Source organism: Mirounga leonina, unplaced genomic scaffold, assembly GCF_011800145.1.
Source record: "Mirounga leonina isolate KUSES-001 unplaced genomic scaffold, KU_Mleo_1.0 Mir_129, whole genome shotgun sequence".
Classification (NCBI taxonomy): domain Eukaryota; kingdom Metazoa; phylum Chordata; class Mammalia; order Carnivora; family Phocidae; genus Mirounga; species Mirounga leonina.
Window position 1 is genome coordinate 78,376,639 of NW_023270323.1, and position 17,641 is coordinate 78,394,279.

A 17,641-nucleotide genomic window follows, 5' to 3' on the forward strand; every position below is an offset into this window, starting at 1 on the left:
GGCTCTGTGTGACCCAGGCTTTTGATATCCAGGCTCTGTGATTCCAGACTCTGTGCGATCTAGGCTCTGTGTGATCCAGGCCATGTGCCATCCAGAGTCTGTGTGATCTAGGCTATGTGTGACCCAGGCTCTGTGATATCCAGGCTCTGTGCAATCTAGACTCTGTGTGATCCAGGCTCTGTGACAACCAGGTTCTGTGTGATCCAAGCTCTGTGTGACCCAGGCTCTGTGATATCTAGGCTCTGTGCAATCTAGTATCTGTGTGATCCAGGCTCTGTGACAACCAGGTTCTGTGTGATTCAAGCTCTGTGTGATCCAGGATCTGTAACCCAGGCTGTATGTGACCCAGCCTCTGTGTGATCCCAGCTCTGTGGTTGGCTCTTCACATGCTTTATAGTTCTAGAAGAGAGGTGCCCCCACAGGACAGGGCAGAGACTGAGGCCGGGCATGGTCCATTAATCAGAGTAGGGATTGGGAGCCGCATGGTGGGGATCCAGTGCCCGGGACCTCGGAACCCACATCGTCTGACCCAGTGACCGTGCTCCATGTCTGTGCCTGCTGTCCCAGGCTAGGCTCTGGGCTGGGCCCTCCCCCGTGCAGGGGCCGTGGAGGCTGGGGTCGGGCAGGCCTTTGGCCCACCTCAGCTGCGCTCCTTATACCCAGAGCCATCGGGCGTCTGTGACATAATGCTCCTGACCCCTCGGTCATCTGAGGATGGGGCCACATAGAGCTTAGAACCCCAGGGTCTATGAGATTGGTGACAAGCAGCTCTGCACAAGAAGGGGAAACAGGCTGGAGAGGTGAACACACTTGTCCAAGACAAGAGTCAGGGAGCCGGGCCCAGGGTGCCTGACCTGATGCCCAGGCTCTGGGGACAGGACCTTATCTCTCCACGGTCTCATGGTGCAGGAAGGAAAGGTCCCTGGGCCCGGGAGGCTGGGGTCAAGGGGCCTCCCTGCCATGACCGCCGTCAGCACCACGTCTGTCTTCACCACGAGGAGATCTTGGAATTCCATCAGGGGCCGCGGGCCTACTTTGTCCCCTCCGGCACACGCCCAGGAGGCAGAGAGGCTCCCTGTGGCCCCGTACAGGACAGGCATGCACACACACGCAGATACACAGCCCCCCCAAGCGAGCACCCGCTGTGGCCAGTTCCTTACTTGGGATGTCCCCTCCTCCAGGAAGCCCTCCCATTCCGAGCGGCACAGGGAAGGGCAGGGTCTGAGTTTAGCACTCCCTCAGGAGGGGCTGGGGGTGGGCAGGTCGGGGAGGCTGGGCACGGGCAAGCCCCCGCCCGCACCCAGGCGCATTAGCGCTGAGTCTGGCAAACGCCATCTCCCCTTCAGGACCCCTTCGACGCGGCCGGGTACTACCAGCTGGCGCTGGCCGCGGCGGTGGACCTGGGCAACAAGAAGGCCCAGATGAAGATCTACACGCGCCTGGCCACCATCTACCACAACTTCCTCCTGGACCGCGAGAAGTCCCTCTTCTTCTACCAGAAGGCCAGGACCTTTGCCACCGAGCTCAACATCCGCAGGGTCAACCTGGCCCCGGAGCGGTGCTGGGGACGGGCGCCCTGGCTGGCCCCCAGCGCCCCGCCCTGAGGACCGCTGTCCCCACCTCTCCTAGTGTCTCTGCGAGGCTCATTTTCTGGGAAACGGAGGCACGGAGGTGGGGGTCCCATAGCAATACGTGATTTTGCAGGAGTCTGCTCGAACCTGCAAGGCCCCGTCCCCCACTCTGCCTCCAGGGGAGTGCCCAGGGCCCAGGCCCTGTCCCCGGGCACCACCCTGCGGCTGCACCTCGTCCGCGGCGATGAGCTGGAAGGACTGGCCCCCCTGCCGGCCCCCCACACCCAGTTCCCCCACGTCAGAGTGAAGGTGGCTGTGGGGTTCCCTGGGCATCTTCTTTCTCCCTTGCCCATGCCCTCGCTGTGTGTCTGGCTCTGGCCCTGCCTGTAGCCCTCAAACTGCCCTCACGGGGCCTGCACGGTTGGGGCTGGTACCGTCTTCATTTCCAGTGGAGGAGATGGAGGCGCAGAGAGGGTAGGTGCCCGGCCCACCATCACACAGCAGGTAGGTGGGGCCGAGTGTACCACCTGCCCGCCTGCCCCAAGGGATGCATCTGCCATAGGACCCAAGGGCGGGTCCGAGAACAGGGTGTTAGCACGTCAGTGTCCCGAAGGCAACAGACAGGGCAAGGGGAAGGTGGCCCCAGTGCTCCCCGACCTGATTGTCCTCTGGCCCAGCCTCACCGGGCCTGTGTGCGGAGCCTGCTGCTGAGCGTGTTTAAAGGCGCATCGGGGCCGCCAAGCGCCGGGGACCCTCAATTTACCGGCAGGGACACTGAGGCCCAGCGAGGCCGTGGGTCTCCTGGCTGGCTCTCACCCACACGGCGTTATTTCAATCTCCTCTTTTTCTTTAATTTATTTTGTTAAATACGGTGAAATCCACATAAAATTAACCATTTAAAGTGGACCATTCAGTGGCATTTTGTGTATTTACGGTGATGTGTAAGCACCGCCTCCACTTAGTTGGAAAACATCTTCATCTCGTGGACCCCTGTGCCCCGAAAACATCACTTCTCGTTTCACCTTCTCTGAGACCCTCCTTTAGCAGAAGGGGAAACCGAGGCCGGCAGAGGGACTGGCCGGTGGGCAGAGCTCTGGGTTTGGCTCCACGCCCAGGAGAGGCGGCAGAGCCCGGAAGGCCCCGAGGAAGGGAGGCAGGGGGTCTCCACCATCCTTACTGTCCCTGGGGTCCAGGGCTCAGAGGTGGCCTGCAGGCCCCGTCCTGGCCGCTCCCACCAGGGGGCAGCAGAGAGACAGCCGAACCTTCCAACCTTGACCCCAAACTGCCTTCTCGGGGCTGGGCGTGGAAAGTGGGAGGAGGCCGCAACGAAATTGAAAACAGGACGACCTGATGACCCACACTGGTGTGGCAGGCCACGGCCGGCACAGTGACCCCAGCCCAGATCTCCGAGGTCACTGACCGCTGGGCAGCGCCTGGGCCTGGACCTGCGGCTGGGTCACTCAGGGGCCCAGCACCTGCCTGGGAATCTGTGCCTTCGCTGACCTTCCTCGCCCTGTCGCCCCCACCCCTCCCCTCCCACCCAGGGTCCCAGCCCCCCACCCCACCCGTCGGGCCCCCAGGTCTCCAGGGCAGCAGCTTCGGTCGTCCAACCCCTGGGTTCCCGTCCCAGTCCCCTACTTGGAGGCTGGGGATTTGGCGTGAGTTCATTTCTCTGAGCCCCAGTTTGGTCAAAGCTAAAATGAGGCTGATGATCCCGGTGTGGGGAGTCAAGTGAGGATTCACGAAGCAGAGGGTTCGGCGCCAGATCCAGGGCTGAGAGTCTCCTGTTTGCTTTCGACGATACTTAACACCGCAGGAAGAGCGCCAACAACCACAGGCTACGGAACTCTGAACCGAAGGCTGAGTCATCTGGTCAAGTCTCTCAGCTTCTCAGACCCTCCTCTCTCCTTCATCTGTAACCAGAAGCAAACCCTGCCGCGGGGTCCTGAGGAGGAGGAGCGAAAACACGCCAGGCACAGAGGGGCTCGCAGCATCGGGCGGCCGGGCCCTCCGTTTCGGCCGAGGCAAGGAGGGGGTGGGCCGAGCCCCAGACGGCAGCATGAGTGCGGGATGGGCCTGTGTCCGGTACCTGTGCCCCGAATGGGTGCCCAGCCCAGGAGCCCCGCTGCCCCCGCCGTAGCGGAAGGCGTCCCCGCTGGGTCTGTCGGGAAACCCGGCCACGCAGGTTCACGGGGCCCCTCCTGTGCACAGGCCCCGTTAACTACTGCAGACCCTGCTCAGGGCTGAGCCGTGTGGGCATGAGGGGGAAGAAATGCCCCCTCCAGCATGAGCCCCCGGGCTGGGGATAGAGTCACTCCTTGCCAGGTGTCCCTGGAGACTCTCCCACCCACCTCCCCAAACAGAGAAGGAAAGCGACCTGCCAGGGTCACACAGCCCCACTTCCTAACTGCAAGGTGCTGGAGCTCCTCCCCAGCATGGCTTGTCTCCAGCCTCCTTGCAGACCACGTCTTTCCCTGCACCAGCTTCCTCCGAGTGACGAATGTCCACGCAAGTCCCGGTTGGCCTCAACCAAATTTGGTTGAGGAAACGCTGAGCGAGGGATGGTGACCGCCCCAAGGACGCACAGCGTCTGTCCTCCTCATCACTGCATGGAGTGGCAGACAGCAGGCCCGTGGCCTCCGAACAAGGGGCGGGCAGGGGTGGCGGGGGGTGGGTGTGCCTGGCGCGAAGCTGGACTCTCTCCCGGGCCGGCCTCTCGGCCCACCTCAGCGAGAGCTCGACGCCCTTCGGCAGAGGGCCTCCCTCCCTCGTGAAGGGAAAGGCCTGTCTGTGGGGGCCAAGAAGGTGCCCCTCGGACTCCGGTCTGCCTCATCCATCCTGTGCTTTGGGGGAGTCGGCCTGTGCTTCCTGGGGCCCCCAGGGCCTGGCCTGGGCAAGGGGCTGCCGGCCACAGGCTGGGGTCTGTGCGAGTCCAGGCTCTGCCTCTCTCTGTCCCTGTGTGATCTGGAGCGCCCCGCAAAGACCCCCTTCCCATGCCACCGCGGCTTGTCCCCCGTGCGGTCGGTGTCCTGGTGTGTGGAGGGCGTCAGGAGGTGTCCCGCGCCAGGCTGTTGGGGAGACTCACCACAGCACATCAAACACTAGCGTTTTAACAAACCGGGGTTCATGACGGTCACCAGGTTGACATGAAATTGCGAAAGAAGACGGACACCTGTGCACCTGCCCACCTGGCCACGCCCTCCAGGCTCCACTAGTCGCGTGAGGCCTTGCACCAGGCAGTGAGGGAGGAGGGAGAGACGGAAGGCCGGGCGTCGGGAGCCCAGGCTCTCAGCCAGCCTCCCGCACAGCTGCGGGTGTCCCTTCCCCGGGCAGAGGGCAGTCTCCTGGCAGGGCCCACGTCGCTGGGCACGGAGCTCTGCAGAGCCTCGCTCCCTCCCCGGGGCAGCCGTCTCTAACTGTAGGCACGGCCCTCGTCCGTCCTCTGCTGGGCTCGGCCGGCCCTCACCTCCAGCCAGAACCAAAAGCATTTCACAACCTCTGCGGCTTTGGGTGGCGTCCGCACAGCATCCCGGGAAGAGGGAACGTGGGGCTAGGGGCGTCTCCGGGAAACAGGGGCGTTTCTTCCAGAACACACAGGGTGGGCTCCGTGTCTGTGACAGCTCGGGCCTGCCTGTCTGCAGGGTGGGGGGACCTCTGGGGACCTATCAGTTTGGGAAGGTGGTAAGGCTAGGGGAGGACAGTGCTGGGTTTCCAGAGAAATCCAAGGGAGGGATATGCAGCTGCGTCAGGCTCGGGAAAGGGCCCCACCCCTGGGGGAGGAAGGCAGGGGTGGCAGATCCCTTACCAGGACGGGCCAGGTCGGGAGCAGGCCCCTCTCTTCACATTCTACCCTGCCCCTGCCCCGTGGGGCAGCTCCCACGTGCATCCACTCTGAGCCGGCTCCTACCCGCGCTCGAGGCCCGCGGACCAGCAAGGAGGACCCCACAGGGTATGATCACGACGGGCGTACCCCCGGCTTCTCTGTCCAGCACGGCAGACACACCCGTTCCCGACCCGGCCTGGATCTTGGAGCTGAGTTCGAGGTTGGACGGGCCCTGACCGAAGGGACATCTGCTTTCCAGGACACGGCCCAGAGGGTCATCTCCCACCTCTGCCTGGTCCTGGGGCACAGCCCTCCCTGTGCAGGAAGGGACCTGCTGGGAGGCCAGACTGCTATGAGCTCAGCGGCTCACCTACCTGCACCCCGATCTCAGCTAACACCATTGGGCAGACTGAAGAGAACCCCAGGGCCCACTGAGTAGATGCAGGGAGGGCATTCCGCGCCCTCCGACCCCACCCGGGATAAATACCCTCAGCAAGTGAGGAACAGACCCACCTCAGTGGGCGAGGGCTTTCTGCCCACTGTGGAGCCGGAGCAGGTTCCCAGTGAGTCCGAGGAGGGGGCCAGGTGGTGTCCCCCACTTCCCATCCACGTGATTCTGAAGGTCCCAGAAAACCAGCAAACCAAGGAAAAGAGACAGGTTCAAAGGGCTGATAAAGAAGAAAGGAGTGGACATTATCCACAGAGGGTACGATCGCTTGACCAGAAAACCCCAGTCTCCGCCAGCCTCTGGGATGACCAGGAGGGTTTCCCAGGGAACCAAGTAGGCTCTGATCCTACAGACCCGCAGCACTGAGCTGGGAAATGCAGTTTTAAAAACCAAACAGTTCAGAGTATCAAGAATGTATACAAATATCTGGGAATAAGCCTGGCCCAGTATTTCCTGTGTTCCTAAGTGGGAAAAGTCAGTATGGTAAAGATGTCCGGAGCTTCGTGGCGACCGCAAAATAAAAAATCCCACAGGGTTGATGTAAACCTTCACGAACGGACTCCGGAATGAAAGGATGAATAAATGTCAGGATAGCTCACCGCAGCTCCCCTGGAGAAGAGGACACATTTCAGGAGGGGGCCCTTTCCCTATTAGATCTGATGGTTTATTATAAAATTGCTTCATGACTACAGGGCACTGTCAGGATGGGGTAAATAAATAAATATGAAAAAACGGAAATTCCTAGAATTGAGTTCGCAGACAGGTGGACATGACACCCAGCGTGCCGACCCGTGGCCTGGCAGCTCGGGGTCTGCTTGGGCGCCCCTGCCGGTCCGCGTGAGGCGTGGGAACCCCACCGCTCGGCTCCCCAAACCCCCACGCCTGTCGGATTGAGAGCCAAAGCTGTGGCGGGCAGGAATGGTGTGACTTCTGGGAAAAGGAGCATCTTTTCACGAGGCAGAGCGGGGACGGACGCCTCCCACGAGACAAGCAGCGCAAGAGGGAAAGGTTGCTGAGCTGGACCGCAATCCAGTTATCCACCATCCTGCACGGAAGACGGCGCGGGCACAGCGGAGAGACAAGCCCGGGCTCAGAGGGGACGTCTGCGTGTGTCCCGGGCGGGCGTCGCTCTGTGTGCGTGTGCAGTACACGTCACACACGCCGTACGTACATGCGTGTGCCTAGGATGTACCCACACACGTGCACACGCACGGTTGGTGAATTATTTAAATAAAGGGACAAGAACGGCAGAAGACCAGCTATGGAAGTGGAAAGGAAAACGGCCAACGCGCCCGCAGAGCAGCCCGGCCGCACTGGCCGTTAGGATGACGCGGGTCCAGCCTTGGCGAGATGCCAGCTCAGCCCCGCGCACAGGACACGGACTCGGGAGCTCCCGGGCGCTGCTGGCCAGAGCTGACCCCACTTTAGAGAGCAGTCACCCAGCATTCTCTCGCGTCATCTAGAAAACCCAGAAGTGAATTCCCCTTCCTGTGTGCAGGCGTCCACGTGTGCACTCCTCCGTCCACAGCGAGCCTCATGCACGAGCCCCGGAGATGTGCAGGATGGCACGGAAGCCCCCTTTGGGATGGCAAGCGTGGCAGAAGGTGGATGGACACGGTTCTTCCCTGGAGAGTTGGCGTCCCCTGCCCTCATGCGTGGCTCTGGCTGATGGACATTAGAGCACGGGACACGGGCGGAAGCCTGGAAAGCGTGGCCGCACGGGGCTCGGCCGCCTCCCGTGTGCTGGGAGCCCTGAGGCTCCGCGAGAGCCAGCTCCACCTCCTGGAGAACATGAGGCCGCGGCAGGAGAAGCCAGGTGTCCCCAGTGGCTGCTAGCCACGTGAGCGCAGCCATCCCGGGTCACGCGGTCACTCGGGCTCCAGCCGGGCACCCACACACAAGACAGCTCGGTGGCCACCGGCCACACTCGCCCAGGGACTGGCAAGCTTCATCAAAGGGCTGCTGTTTAGCCCCACTAAGTGTTGGGGTGGTTGGCACATGACAAGGGGGAGGAGCCAGGCAGCGGAAAAGGCTGTGGGAGTCCCTCTAGAGCACATTCTGGAAAAGGCAGAACAATGGGGACAGCAAGGAGATCGGTGGCTGCCAGGGGGCTGGGTCGGGTAGGGAGGAACAGGTGGAGGACAAGGTGTTTAGGGCAGGGAAGCTACTCTGTGATACCATGAGGGTGGACCCCTGTCACGACGCACTTGTCCAAACCCACGGTGTGCATGACACCGCCCGTGACCTGGATGTGAACCGTGGACTTGGGGAGATTGCATACCCACACAAGTTCATCAGTCTTAACAAAGGTACCCTCTGGTGCAGGATGTTGGTAATAGGGGAAGCTCTGCATGAAGGGGGAGGGCTTTGCCTAGAAAGGGACCCTTCTGCTCTGGGAATTGGATCAGGGAGAGAGAAGAATGTCATCTGACACGGTTCCGGTGGTAGAGCCCACGGCTGAGGGCAATGGCCAGAGTCCCCGCCCCCAGTTTGGGGGCCAAGGAAGTGTCGGGAGGCCTCCGGGAGGCACAAGGCAGGGAGTCCCCTTGAGGACAGTGCGAGCAGATGGCCCTCATGCTGGGAGACCCCCGCCACCAGCACGGTGGCACCGTGACCCCGAGGGCCCGTGGCCACCAGCCGTGGGTGCCTCACTCCGTGACGTCCAGGACTGGGGGTGTCTCCTCGGCAGCTGAGCGCAGTACCCCCCGACACCAGAACTCACTGTTAGCCCCTGAGAACTGAAGAAAAGGGGGAGGAGCATCTCGCGTTGGCCAAGTTCAAATCCTCAGGAGCCACGTTTAAAACCAAAGTGACCGAGTCACTATGAGTGGGAAGCACAAGGTTTCTGCGATCACCAGAGCCCCGAGTGTCTTGTTAATTGGTCTCAGGCGGATCCAGATGACTCTGTGAGCAGCCATTGGGAGCCCCAATCTTGTGGACCATCTGGGGCAATGCCCCCCACATGGTGGGGACGCAGAAACGGGAGGCCCCCTCGTCTGACCCTTTCGGCCACACGGCTTTTCCAGCGCTGGCGAGCTCCTTGGGGCTTGGTCCCAGCACGCCCGCTCCCCCGCAGGCCTCCAGGCTCTGGGTGGATCCTTCTGGAAACGGGCAGGGGCCGGAGAAACACATCAGGTGGATGCGGGGGGTCCGGTCTGTGTGCGAGTCGGTATTTCAGGGTATTTTTTAACTGGTTATTCGTTTATTCAAGTACAAGACTGTACTTGCGTCCTGCAGCAGCTGTGACAAATGTAACACACACAACGGTGGGGGCGGGGGCGGGGGCATAAAAGGACAGAAACCATCCCCCGCAGTCTGAAGTCAAGGTGCCGGCAGGCTCTCCTCCCTCCGGGGCTCCGGGGAGAATGGCCTCCTGCCTTTTCCAGCTTCGGGGGCTGCAACCTTCAAGGCCGCGTCCTGGAAACCTCCCCGTCTCACACCCCTGCCTGTGTGGACACTTGTGAACTTGTGAACTCAGGTCGCCCCCCACCCCCAGGTAGCCCGGGATAGCCCCCCATCTCAATATCCTTAATGCAGCCTCATCTCCAAAATCCTTTCTCTGCCATGTAAGGTCGCATTCACAGGATCCAAGGTTAGGGTGTGGACCTTTGCGGGGTCATCATCCTGCTGCTTACCCCTGTCAAGGGCAATTCAAGCCCCATCCGTTGCCCTATAGAGAGCATCGTGAGGGAGATGGGGCTGCAGGTGCAATTTTAGAAGGACCCGTGGCTGTGTGCCTCCCCCACCAGACAGAGGTGGGCAGGGGGCGGTCCCCTCCCCATCAGCAGCCTGGGTCTCCTGGAGGGAGGGACAGGGGGTGGCCTGGAGCCTGGGAAGGAGACTGGCCCCCTGGGAAGGCTGGTCCGTGTGAGCTCTGGGGCCCTGCAGGAGGCAGGATCCCAGATGGGAGCTGGCGGTTTCCTCCGGGAAAGCTGGAGGCTCAGGGCCTCCACGGTGTGTGTGACTCCCTCTGTCCTTCAGAGCTCCTTTGTTCTGGGTCTGGGGCCTGGATCCTGAGAGCTGGGTGTCCTTTCCCTTTGGAGTCTTGGTTTCCGCCTCCGTAAAATGGGGATGATGATGTTGCTTTGTGAGAGCGTGTGTTTAAAGCACAAGCCCTCACCAAATGGTGCCATTACTGTTCTCTTTCTACTGGGAAAGGTCTTCACAGGGATGACCACATGCCCTGCGCAAAAATCTACCTACCACACCCCCCTTGCTCATGCTCCCTCCTCCGCCTGGCGGGCTCCTACTCAGCTGGCAGGACCCACTGTGAAAGGCCCCTTCTATAAAGCCTTCCCCCTATACCTCCCCATGCGGCTCGCATCACACTGGGTTGTTGCCCCCCACTCACCTGTGCCCCCCGTTCACTATGAGCCCCACAGGCCTGCAGTGGGTCTCATGCACCATCTCTACCACGACCAGTGCTGGGCTCGGCAGCTCGGCAGCTGTCTGTCGAGCGAATGAACACCCGAAGCGAGAGCGTGCGTGTGAGACGTCGTGAACGAAGGTGGCTCTGGAGGAGTGAGGAGCCCTCCCTGGAGATGCAGATGCAGCGGGAAGTCCCCCCCAGGGGCTGGCGTTGGGGAGGGTCCCCGCCTCCCTGGGACATGGTGGGGCAGGTGCGTCCTGCCAGGTTGGGAAAGAGCTCTGAAACCATGCGGTGGAAGAAGGGAATTTCTGCACTGAACCAAATGATCTTTTCTTTTCTCAAAAATCTCTTAAGCGCCTCTTTCCAAGGCCCTATTATTTGCAATGAGTTATTGTCGTATATTTTTTCCACTGAGGATGGGCCAAGCGAGCATCTGTTGGATTTCTGCTGCAGAGCACTTTGCTTGGATGCTTTTGTCAGCTGCGTGTTGGACAGACGCGTGCCATCGAATCCCTGCTCTGAACCGCCGCTCACATTCCGGTGTGGAGGAGGCCAAGACGTGCGTCTGGTCATGGTTGGAACTCAGGTGCGCGTGTTTGCTGCTTGCCTTCCAAACTCTGATGCCCTCTGGCTCAAAGCCCAGCCTCGCCACCCCCGAGGGCACCAGCCCAGCGCCCCGCACAGTGTCGCAGTCTCCTACAGCGGCGGGACGTGGGAGGGCACTCTGGCCTAGCTCTAGGCTGACAGGACACCTGCGAGGTGTGGGAGGGGGTGTTGGATCATGTTTCAGGGCACACGGGACGCGAGGGGCCTCCAAACAGCGCCCCTGTGAGACCTTCACCCAGACCCCGGTTCGTGGAGCATGCTCCAAGGTGCGGGGCAGAGGCAGATGTTCCCTGCCCTCCTGCCGTCACATGAGCAGACGGAAGAGAGGGAGTAGACACAGAGAAGGGGCAGAAATGCCGCCCGGGGACTGGGCAGGGCAGGGACCAAGGGAGGCCGTTCATGGGGCCACCGCTGTGTGATAGTCAGCACCCCCCCAACCATGCTCAGCTCTCTGGGGTTCGTCCACGCTTCCCGGGACTTGGGCTTGACCCAGGAGCTCTGGGCCGTGTGTGGATGGGTGAGAGGCGAAGGAGGCAGCAGGGGATGGGGGGGACGGGGACTCCAGGCAGAGTGGCTGGCAGGGGAGCCCCGGAGTGGGCAGGTGTGGGCTCCGGCGGGCTGCCAGGTGGGACGGTTGGAGCGTGAGCAGCTGCGGGCCGGACCCAGGCGTCCTCCCGGAGCCCAGAGGGTGTACGGGCCTTCCGTCCTGATGTCCTCCCTGTGGCTTCTGTGTGTGCCCCTCAGAGGACACCTGTCTAGCAGCAGGGCCGGGCCGCGTGGGTGGCCAAACGTATTTCAAAGCTCATAGTCCATGATGGCGAGGCGCACCAAGACAGGCCCTCCTCCTGCGGGAGGAAGGAGCCCCACGGACCTTTCTAGAAAGCAAGGTGGCTCTCTGTGTCGTCCTAAAAGAGTGGGTATCCTTTGACCCCGCGAGCACTCCCGTAGGACTACATCCCCAAGAAGCCGCCCCGGGTGCCCACAGCCCCTCGCCCCCGCGCAACCAACAAACGCACTGACCGAGGATTGCAGCACGCACGCCGAGCGGGCGCTCCATGGCCCGGAAAGCATGGTTCTGGAAAATGCTGGACGCGGGCGGTGACTCTGGGGGGCGAGTCAGACAAGCTGAGGGCACAACGCTGATGTGAGCCCCCGCGACGCACGCCCTGCGGCGTTGGCCCCGGCTCTCGAACCGTGGCCTGGCTTCTCCGCTCTGCTGCGCCTCGAGCCTCGGGGAGAGCAGCTCTTCCGGGGCAGCTGGCTTCCAGCCGGGCTCAGCCAGGGGACGAGCGGCAGCGGGGAGGCAGCAGAGCTCCGGCCAGGGGACCCCAGGGCCCCGGAAACCCCCGCTTCCCCCCTCCCGGCCCCTGGGGTGGCCGTGGCTCCCCACTGCTGTGGCATTTCTGCGTCCCCCTCGCCCACCGGTGGGACAGGTGCCGGCTTCGGGGACTGGTTTGAAACGCCTAGAGCGGTTTCTGTTTCTCAGCGGGACTGGTTTTCATTTATTTTGAAAGAAGCTGAGGCAGCAGGGAGGTCCTGTGAACCCTTCCCCGGGTTCCCCCAGGGACTGCGTCTCGTCTAATGGCAGCCCGGCGCTGCAGCCGGGATTCCGCCCCTGGCTCAGTGAGTGTGCACGGTCCCCGTCCTTTATCCGTGTGTGGATTCACGGAGGCACGGCTGTAGTGAAGACAGCTCCCTGACGTGAGTCACACCCCCTTGCCACCCCGACCGCCACAGCCACGAACTGTTGCTCCGTCCCCATGATGCCGCCACCCCCCGAAGTTTCCATAAATGGCATCATGCAGGACATGCCGAGGCCGAGCTTCCTCGCTCAGCCACCTGCCCTGGGATCCAGGCCACTGTATGTTACCACTGGTTTCTCCTCGCTTTGGACCGGGCGACACAGGTGCACCGCGGTGGTTCTAAGCACTCGCCTCGCGCACTTGGTTGCTCTCAGGCGGGCACTGTTAAGGAAAAAGCTGCTAGAACGATGAACGTACAGGCTGTTGTGGGGACGTGAGTCTCCGCTGCCCTGGGAGGCATGCCCAGGACCTCCACAGCCGGGTCCCGTGCTTTCGGTTAGTTCAGTGCTTTAAAGCGAGTGCCACATTGTGTCCTGAGAGTGTCCTGACGGACAGACATGCCTAGAAGAAGGACACAAGCGATTGCTAGCCTGGGTCGGCAGGGTCAACCGTGATTGCTCCTCCTTCCATGCACATGTCCGTATCTTCCCGATTTTACGGAATTTTGTAAGACGTAGTTTGTGATCAGAAAAAAAGTAAGTTCTGTAAGGATTATTTGATAAAATGAGAAAATTCTCACGAAATCACGTTTTTATTTTTTGAATTCTTTAAAAAAGATTTTATTTATTCATTTAGAGAGAGAGGGCACGTGCACGTGAGCAGGAGGAGGGGTGGAGGGAGAGGGAGAGAGAGAATCTCCAGCAGACTCTGTGCTGAGCGCGGAACCTGACGCGGGGCTCGATCCCATGACCCTGAGATCATGACCTGAGCCGAAACCAAGAGTCGGACACTTATCTGACTGAGCCACCCAGCCGCCCCCGAAATCATGTTTTTTAAAGTGAAGATACTGTAAGGGGTATCGGCACATCTTAGTATGACCGTGAACACACACATCCTCAGGCACACGCACGTGCACGCTCGCGTACCCACACACCCCAGGACTCACGACCAGAGGACAGTAACCAGGTCGTCTGTGGGATGGCCCTGACTGCTGGGGTCAAGGTCAGTATTCGGTTCCAGGGGGCTGCCGTCACAAATCACCACAAATGTCCGAATGTCGGGAATCCAAATCAAGGTGTGGGTGGGGCTCCCTCCGGAGCTGCAGGGGGGGCACCTTCCCGCCTCTTCCAGCTCCTGGGGCTCCAGGTGCTCCCGGGCTCCGGGCTGCACCCCTCCATCTGGCCTCTGTGCTCACGTGGCCTCCACCTCCTTCTCTGTGTGTCTTTGATAAGGACACTTGTCGTTGGATTTAGGGCCCACCCGGGGAATCCAAGATGAGCGCACATTGAGATCCTTCACTTAATCACATCTGCAGAGAAATATTTTATAAATATGTTCACGTTCACAAGTTCCAGTGGGAGGGAGGTTCACGAACCATTCAACCTACATTGAGGGGATGACGTTAAAAAATTTCTGCGTGCTCTTTGCTACTTTCTGAATTATCCACAACGAGAATGGGTAGCTTTTATTGTTAGATGCAATTAACAATGATAATAATAATGGGTTACCTAAAAATAATAGTTATTTTTCCCCACTTGAAAGAGAGCCAGGAGTAGGACAGGAGAGACGGTCGACAAGCAGGTTGACTGACAGAGGGGGCTGGACACCCTGGGAGCGCGGAGGTGCCCGAGAGCTGGGGGCTGGGTCGGAGTGAGGGTGACACCATCACACACGCATGTCCCCAGCATGGGGGACTGACTGGGGTCCTGTGGCCCCCGAGAGGACGGGCACAGGGATGGGGCGGTGCGGCCGCTGGGGAACAGCAGATGGGGGGCCGTGCGTGTTGTTCCCTGGGCACCGGGCAGGCAGCACGGGGCAGTCCCCTTGCCTGTCACTCGGGACCTCACTGCTGAGGCCGGCGCCATCACCTCTACTTTACGGATGAGGAAACGGCATCTCAGACAGTCGGATCATCTGCTCAAGGCTCACAGCTGGTGCGTGACGGGTGTGACTCGGACAGGGCCGTGTGGTCTCCAGAGCACTTGGAAACACGTGGCTGAAGGTAGACTGGAAATCACGCCCCTTTGTCGGTCCTGGCTGTATGCAGTGGTGCTCACTCAGTGCTCCTGGACCCCGTCTCCCTGAGGGCAGGGCTCACGTCTGCTTGGTTCTGCGTGGCCAGCGTTCAGTCCCAAGGAGGAGGGACCCCAGAGGCAGGGTGGGGTGGTGGCGACCCTCTGAGTCCAGGAGTCCGTGCCCCACGGTGCTGCGCCCTTGCTCTGTGATTCGGGCACGTTTCACGCTCTCCCTGGGCCTCAGTTTCCCCATCTGTACAATAGAGGCGATGCTTCTCAGGCCCTGCCAGGCTCTGAGCTCTGGTCCGCAGCGGCAGATGGGAAAGTAAGCGTTCTTCCCCGAGGCCTGTTGGCGGCCCCGGCCTTCCGCCTTCCGCCTTCCAGGAGCCGGGGGTCAGTGCTGAGCTCTGAGCGTCCCAGGCCCCTGCCTGCCCCCCGCTGGAGGTGGCGAGCCCCCCTCCGCCCTCCAGAAAGAGTCCCAGGACCGCCAGTCTGGGAAGAACTCTCATCCTGGCCCCGGGAAGGGCCCCGGGGACCAGGACTGTCTGTGGACAACACAGTGCCTGCGGAGTAGACACTCTACACACCCACATGGCGCCACTCACGACACGCAAATATACACACGCACACACGCGTGCACGCACGTGCTCATGGCTCTAGAATAACTATGAACATCTCTACCCTCCATACGCATCGATGCAGTGAAAGGCAACCAGTAAAGGAAAAATCCCCCAGTGTCCCACCAGCCTGGTGCACCTCTTGGAGAATTTCCTTCCTGAGCTGGATAGAAGGGACGGGCAGGCGTCTATCCGTTCTAATTTTTACAACAATGGCCTCATACAGCCCTTCCGGGTGGTGACCTCTCCAGCCCAGGAGGCCCTGGGACACCTTTCATGTAGACTGCGGAGGAGGCTTCGTGCCCCGAGGGACGCTGCTTCCTCAGACAGCCCCCCAGGCGGCATGCAAAGCATCCGGATTGCTCCACATCCTGAGAGCGCCGTGGGAAGCGTCCATGGCTAAACATTTGTGTGAAACCTTGACTCTTCCCTCAGGATAAGCTCCTGGGAGCTGTGGGGCCAGTGGTGAGCTGCCTGTCTTTGCAGGAGAATCTGTCCCTGTCTGTCCTGCTCTCCCTGCCGCCGCCCCGAAAGGTACCCAGCACAGGGGCACACCCCAGAGCCGGCCATGGCCAGGGGTGAGCAGGCAGGGACCTTCCCTGAAGCCTCATGTGGTTTGGTTCAAGAGATCACATGGCTCTCCTTGCACGGTGCCCACCCTGAGCCACTGCACATGACTCTCCTCGCATGGTGCCCCACCCTGAACCACCATAACTTGTGTTTGAGGCAGGTGCAGGTCCCCAGGGTGTGAAGGGTGCTCTGCTGGGGAGCAGCCCCTGAGGGCTGTGTTCATGGAAACGTGGGCTTACAGCTTCTTGCATCCAGTGGACTCTGGCTGCAGGTGAACACAGAACACAGAACATAGCTCTGGGTGCCTGACAAAGTTGAGACCCTCCTGGTGTCACCCCTCCCAGGGAACACGTGAGGACATGGGGAGAACATGGTTGTCTACACACGAAGGAGGGAGGTCTCAGGAGAACCAACCTGCCCGCACCCAGATCCCAGACTTGCAGCCTCCAAAATGTGGGAGAAGAAATGTCTGACGTTGAAGCCTTGCCTGTGGTCGCAGGGTCTGAGGCCCGTCTGCGACCCGTGGGCTTCCTGTCTTCCCCGTCTATACTGCCTCCCTGGGCAGCTTCTGTCAGCCCCATGGATTCAAACACCACCTCTGCACCCGGGATTCCTTGTGACACACCCTGCTCCAAAGTGTCCCCAACCCCAGACCCACCTACCGCCTGGGTGACTCGGCTCCTCCACCTGGATGCGCACAAGCTTCTGGAGCCGGATGCCTGAGCTTCGCACCCGAGCCCCAACGCGGCCCCTGCAGTCTCTCTCAGGAACGGCTGCTCGAGGCTTCCGGCGCTTGGGCACAGAATCTCGTGGTCAGCCTGGGCCCCGTGCATTCTCTGTCACCCCACAGCTTCAGAGCAGACCCAGAGCCCCACCACCTGTCAGCCCCCGGGCCACTTCCACCTGCCCAAGGCCTGTCCCCTCTCTCCTGTGTTCCTGCGACCACCCTTACCTGGCCTCCTGGCCTCTGCCTCGACCTCCCTCCTACATACAATGTCAGTCCCCTGCTCAGACCCCTCGGGGGCCCCCAACTCCCACACGGCCCTGAGACCCCTGTGACCCCACCACCTTCCTTCTCCCATCTCATTCCAATAGCTGTCCCCTCACTTGCTGGGTTCCAGAGCACCCCAAACAACCCCCTGCCTCAGGGCCTTTGCACATGTTCTTCCTGCTGCCTGGCACCCTTCTCTTCACAAACCCACAGGGCCCCCCTCCTTCACTTCCTTCAATCAGGGCTGAATGTCCCCATCCCAGCGAGGCCTTCCTGGCTGCCTCAACATCCTGCTCAGCCGGCTCATGCCCCCCAGGGCCGTCAGAGCGCCAGACAGCTGTTATGCTAACTCCTTCGTTCTCTGCCTCCTCCGTTTGATGCCAGCCCCGCAGAGCAGGGACCTCGCTCTGCCCACTGCAGGTCTGCGATGTTTATTATTTACTGAATGAATAAATTGTGAAGCTTTGCCCTTAGAAATAATGTTGACACTTGTGATTTTGTAAGCAATGCATAATTACTCAGCCCGACTCTGTGACTGACCACCTTCAAATCTGCCAGTCCTCCATGCCACAACCTCCTGATGGTTTGACAGATGATGGGAATCCCCTTTGTTCATCTCTAAGGGGTCTTTCTCAGGGAGAGTAGAGGGGAACACATTTTCTGAGCTCCCGATGATCTAAAACCACCTGCATGCTTCTTTCACAAACCAAGAGAAACTTGACTGGAATGAAATTCTTGGGGGAGGCAATGCTTTTCCTTCAAAATTCGACACATTGTCCTGTTGCCTGCCAAGATTTCAAACCACAGAGCCCCGGCCTACAGAGCCCTAGCCCAGCCTCACAGAGCAGGTCAGAGAAGGTGACTGCAGAACCCTGGTGTGCAGAACCCC

The 17,641-nt window shown here is 60.7% G+C and overlaps 1 protein-coding gene across 3 annotated transcripts in view; it reads left to right on the forward strand.

Moving 5' to 3' along the window:
• Nucleotides 1-2,711, forward strand: part of SH3TC1 (SH3 domain and tetratricopeptide repeats 1) — a 44,811-nt gene extending 42,100 nt beyond the window's left edge. For all 3 annotated transcript variants that reach the window (XM_035005385.1, XM_035005383.1, XM_035005384.1), the window contains one exon: nt 1,347-2,711. In XM_035005385.1, the coding sequence (XP_034861276.1) occupies nt 1,347-1,604 (258 nt within the window). In that variant the 3' untranslated portion in view covers nt 1,605-2,711. The remainder of the gene's footprint in view (nt 1-1,346) is intronic.
• Nucleotides 2,712-17,641: the final 14,930 nt, after the last annotated feature.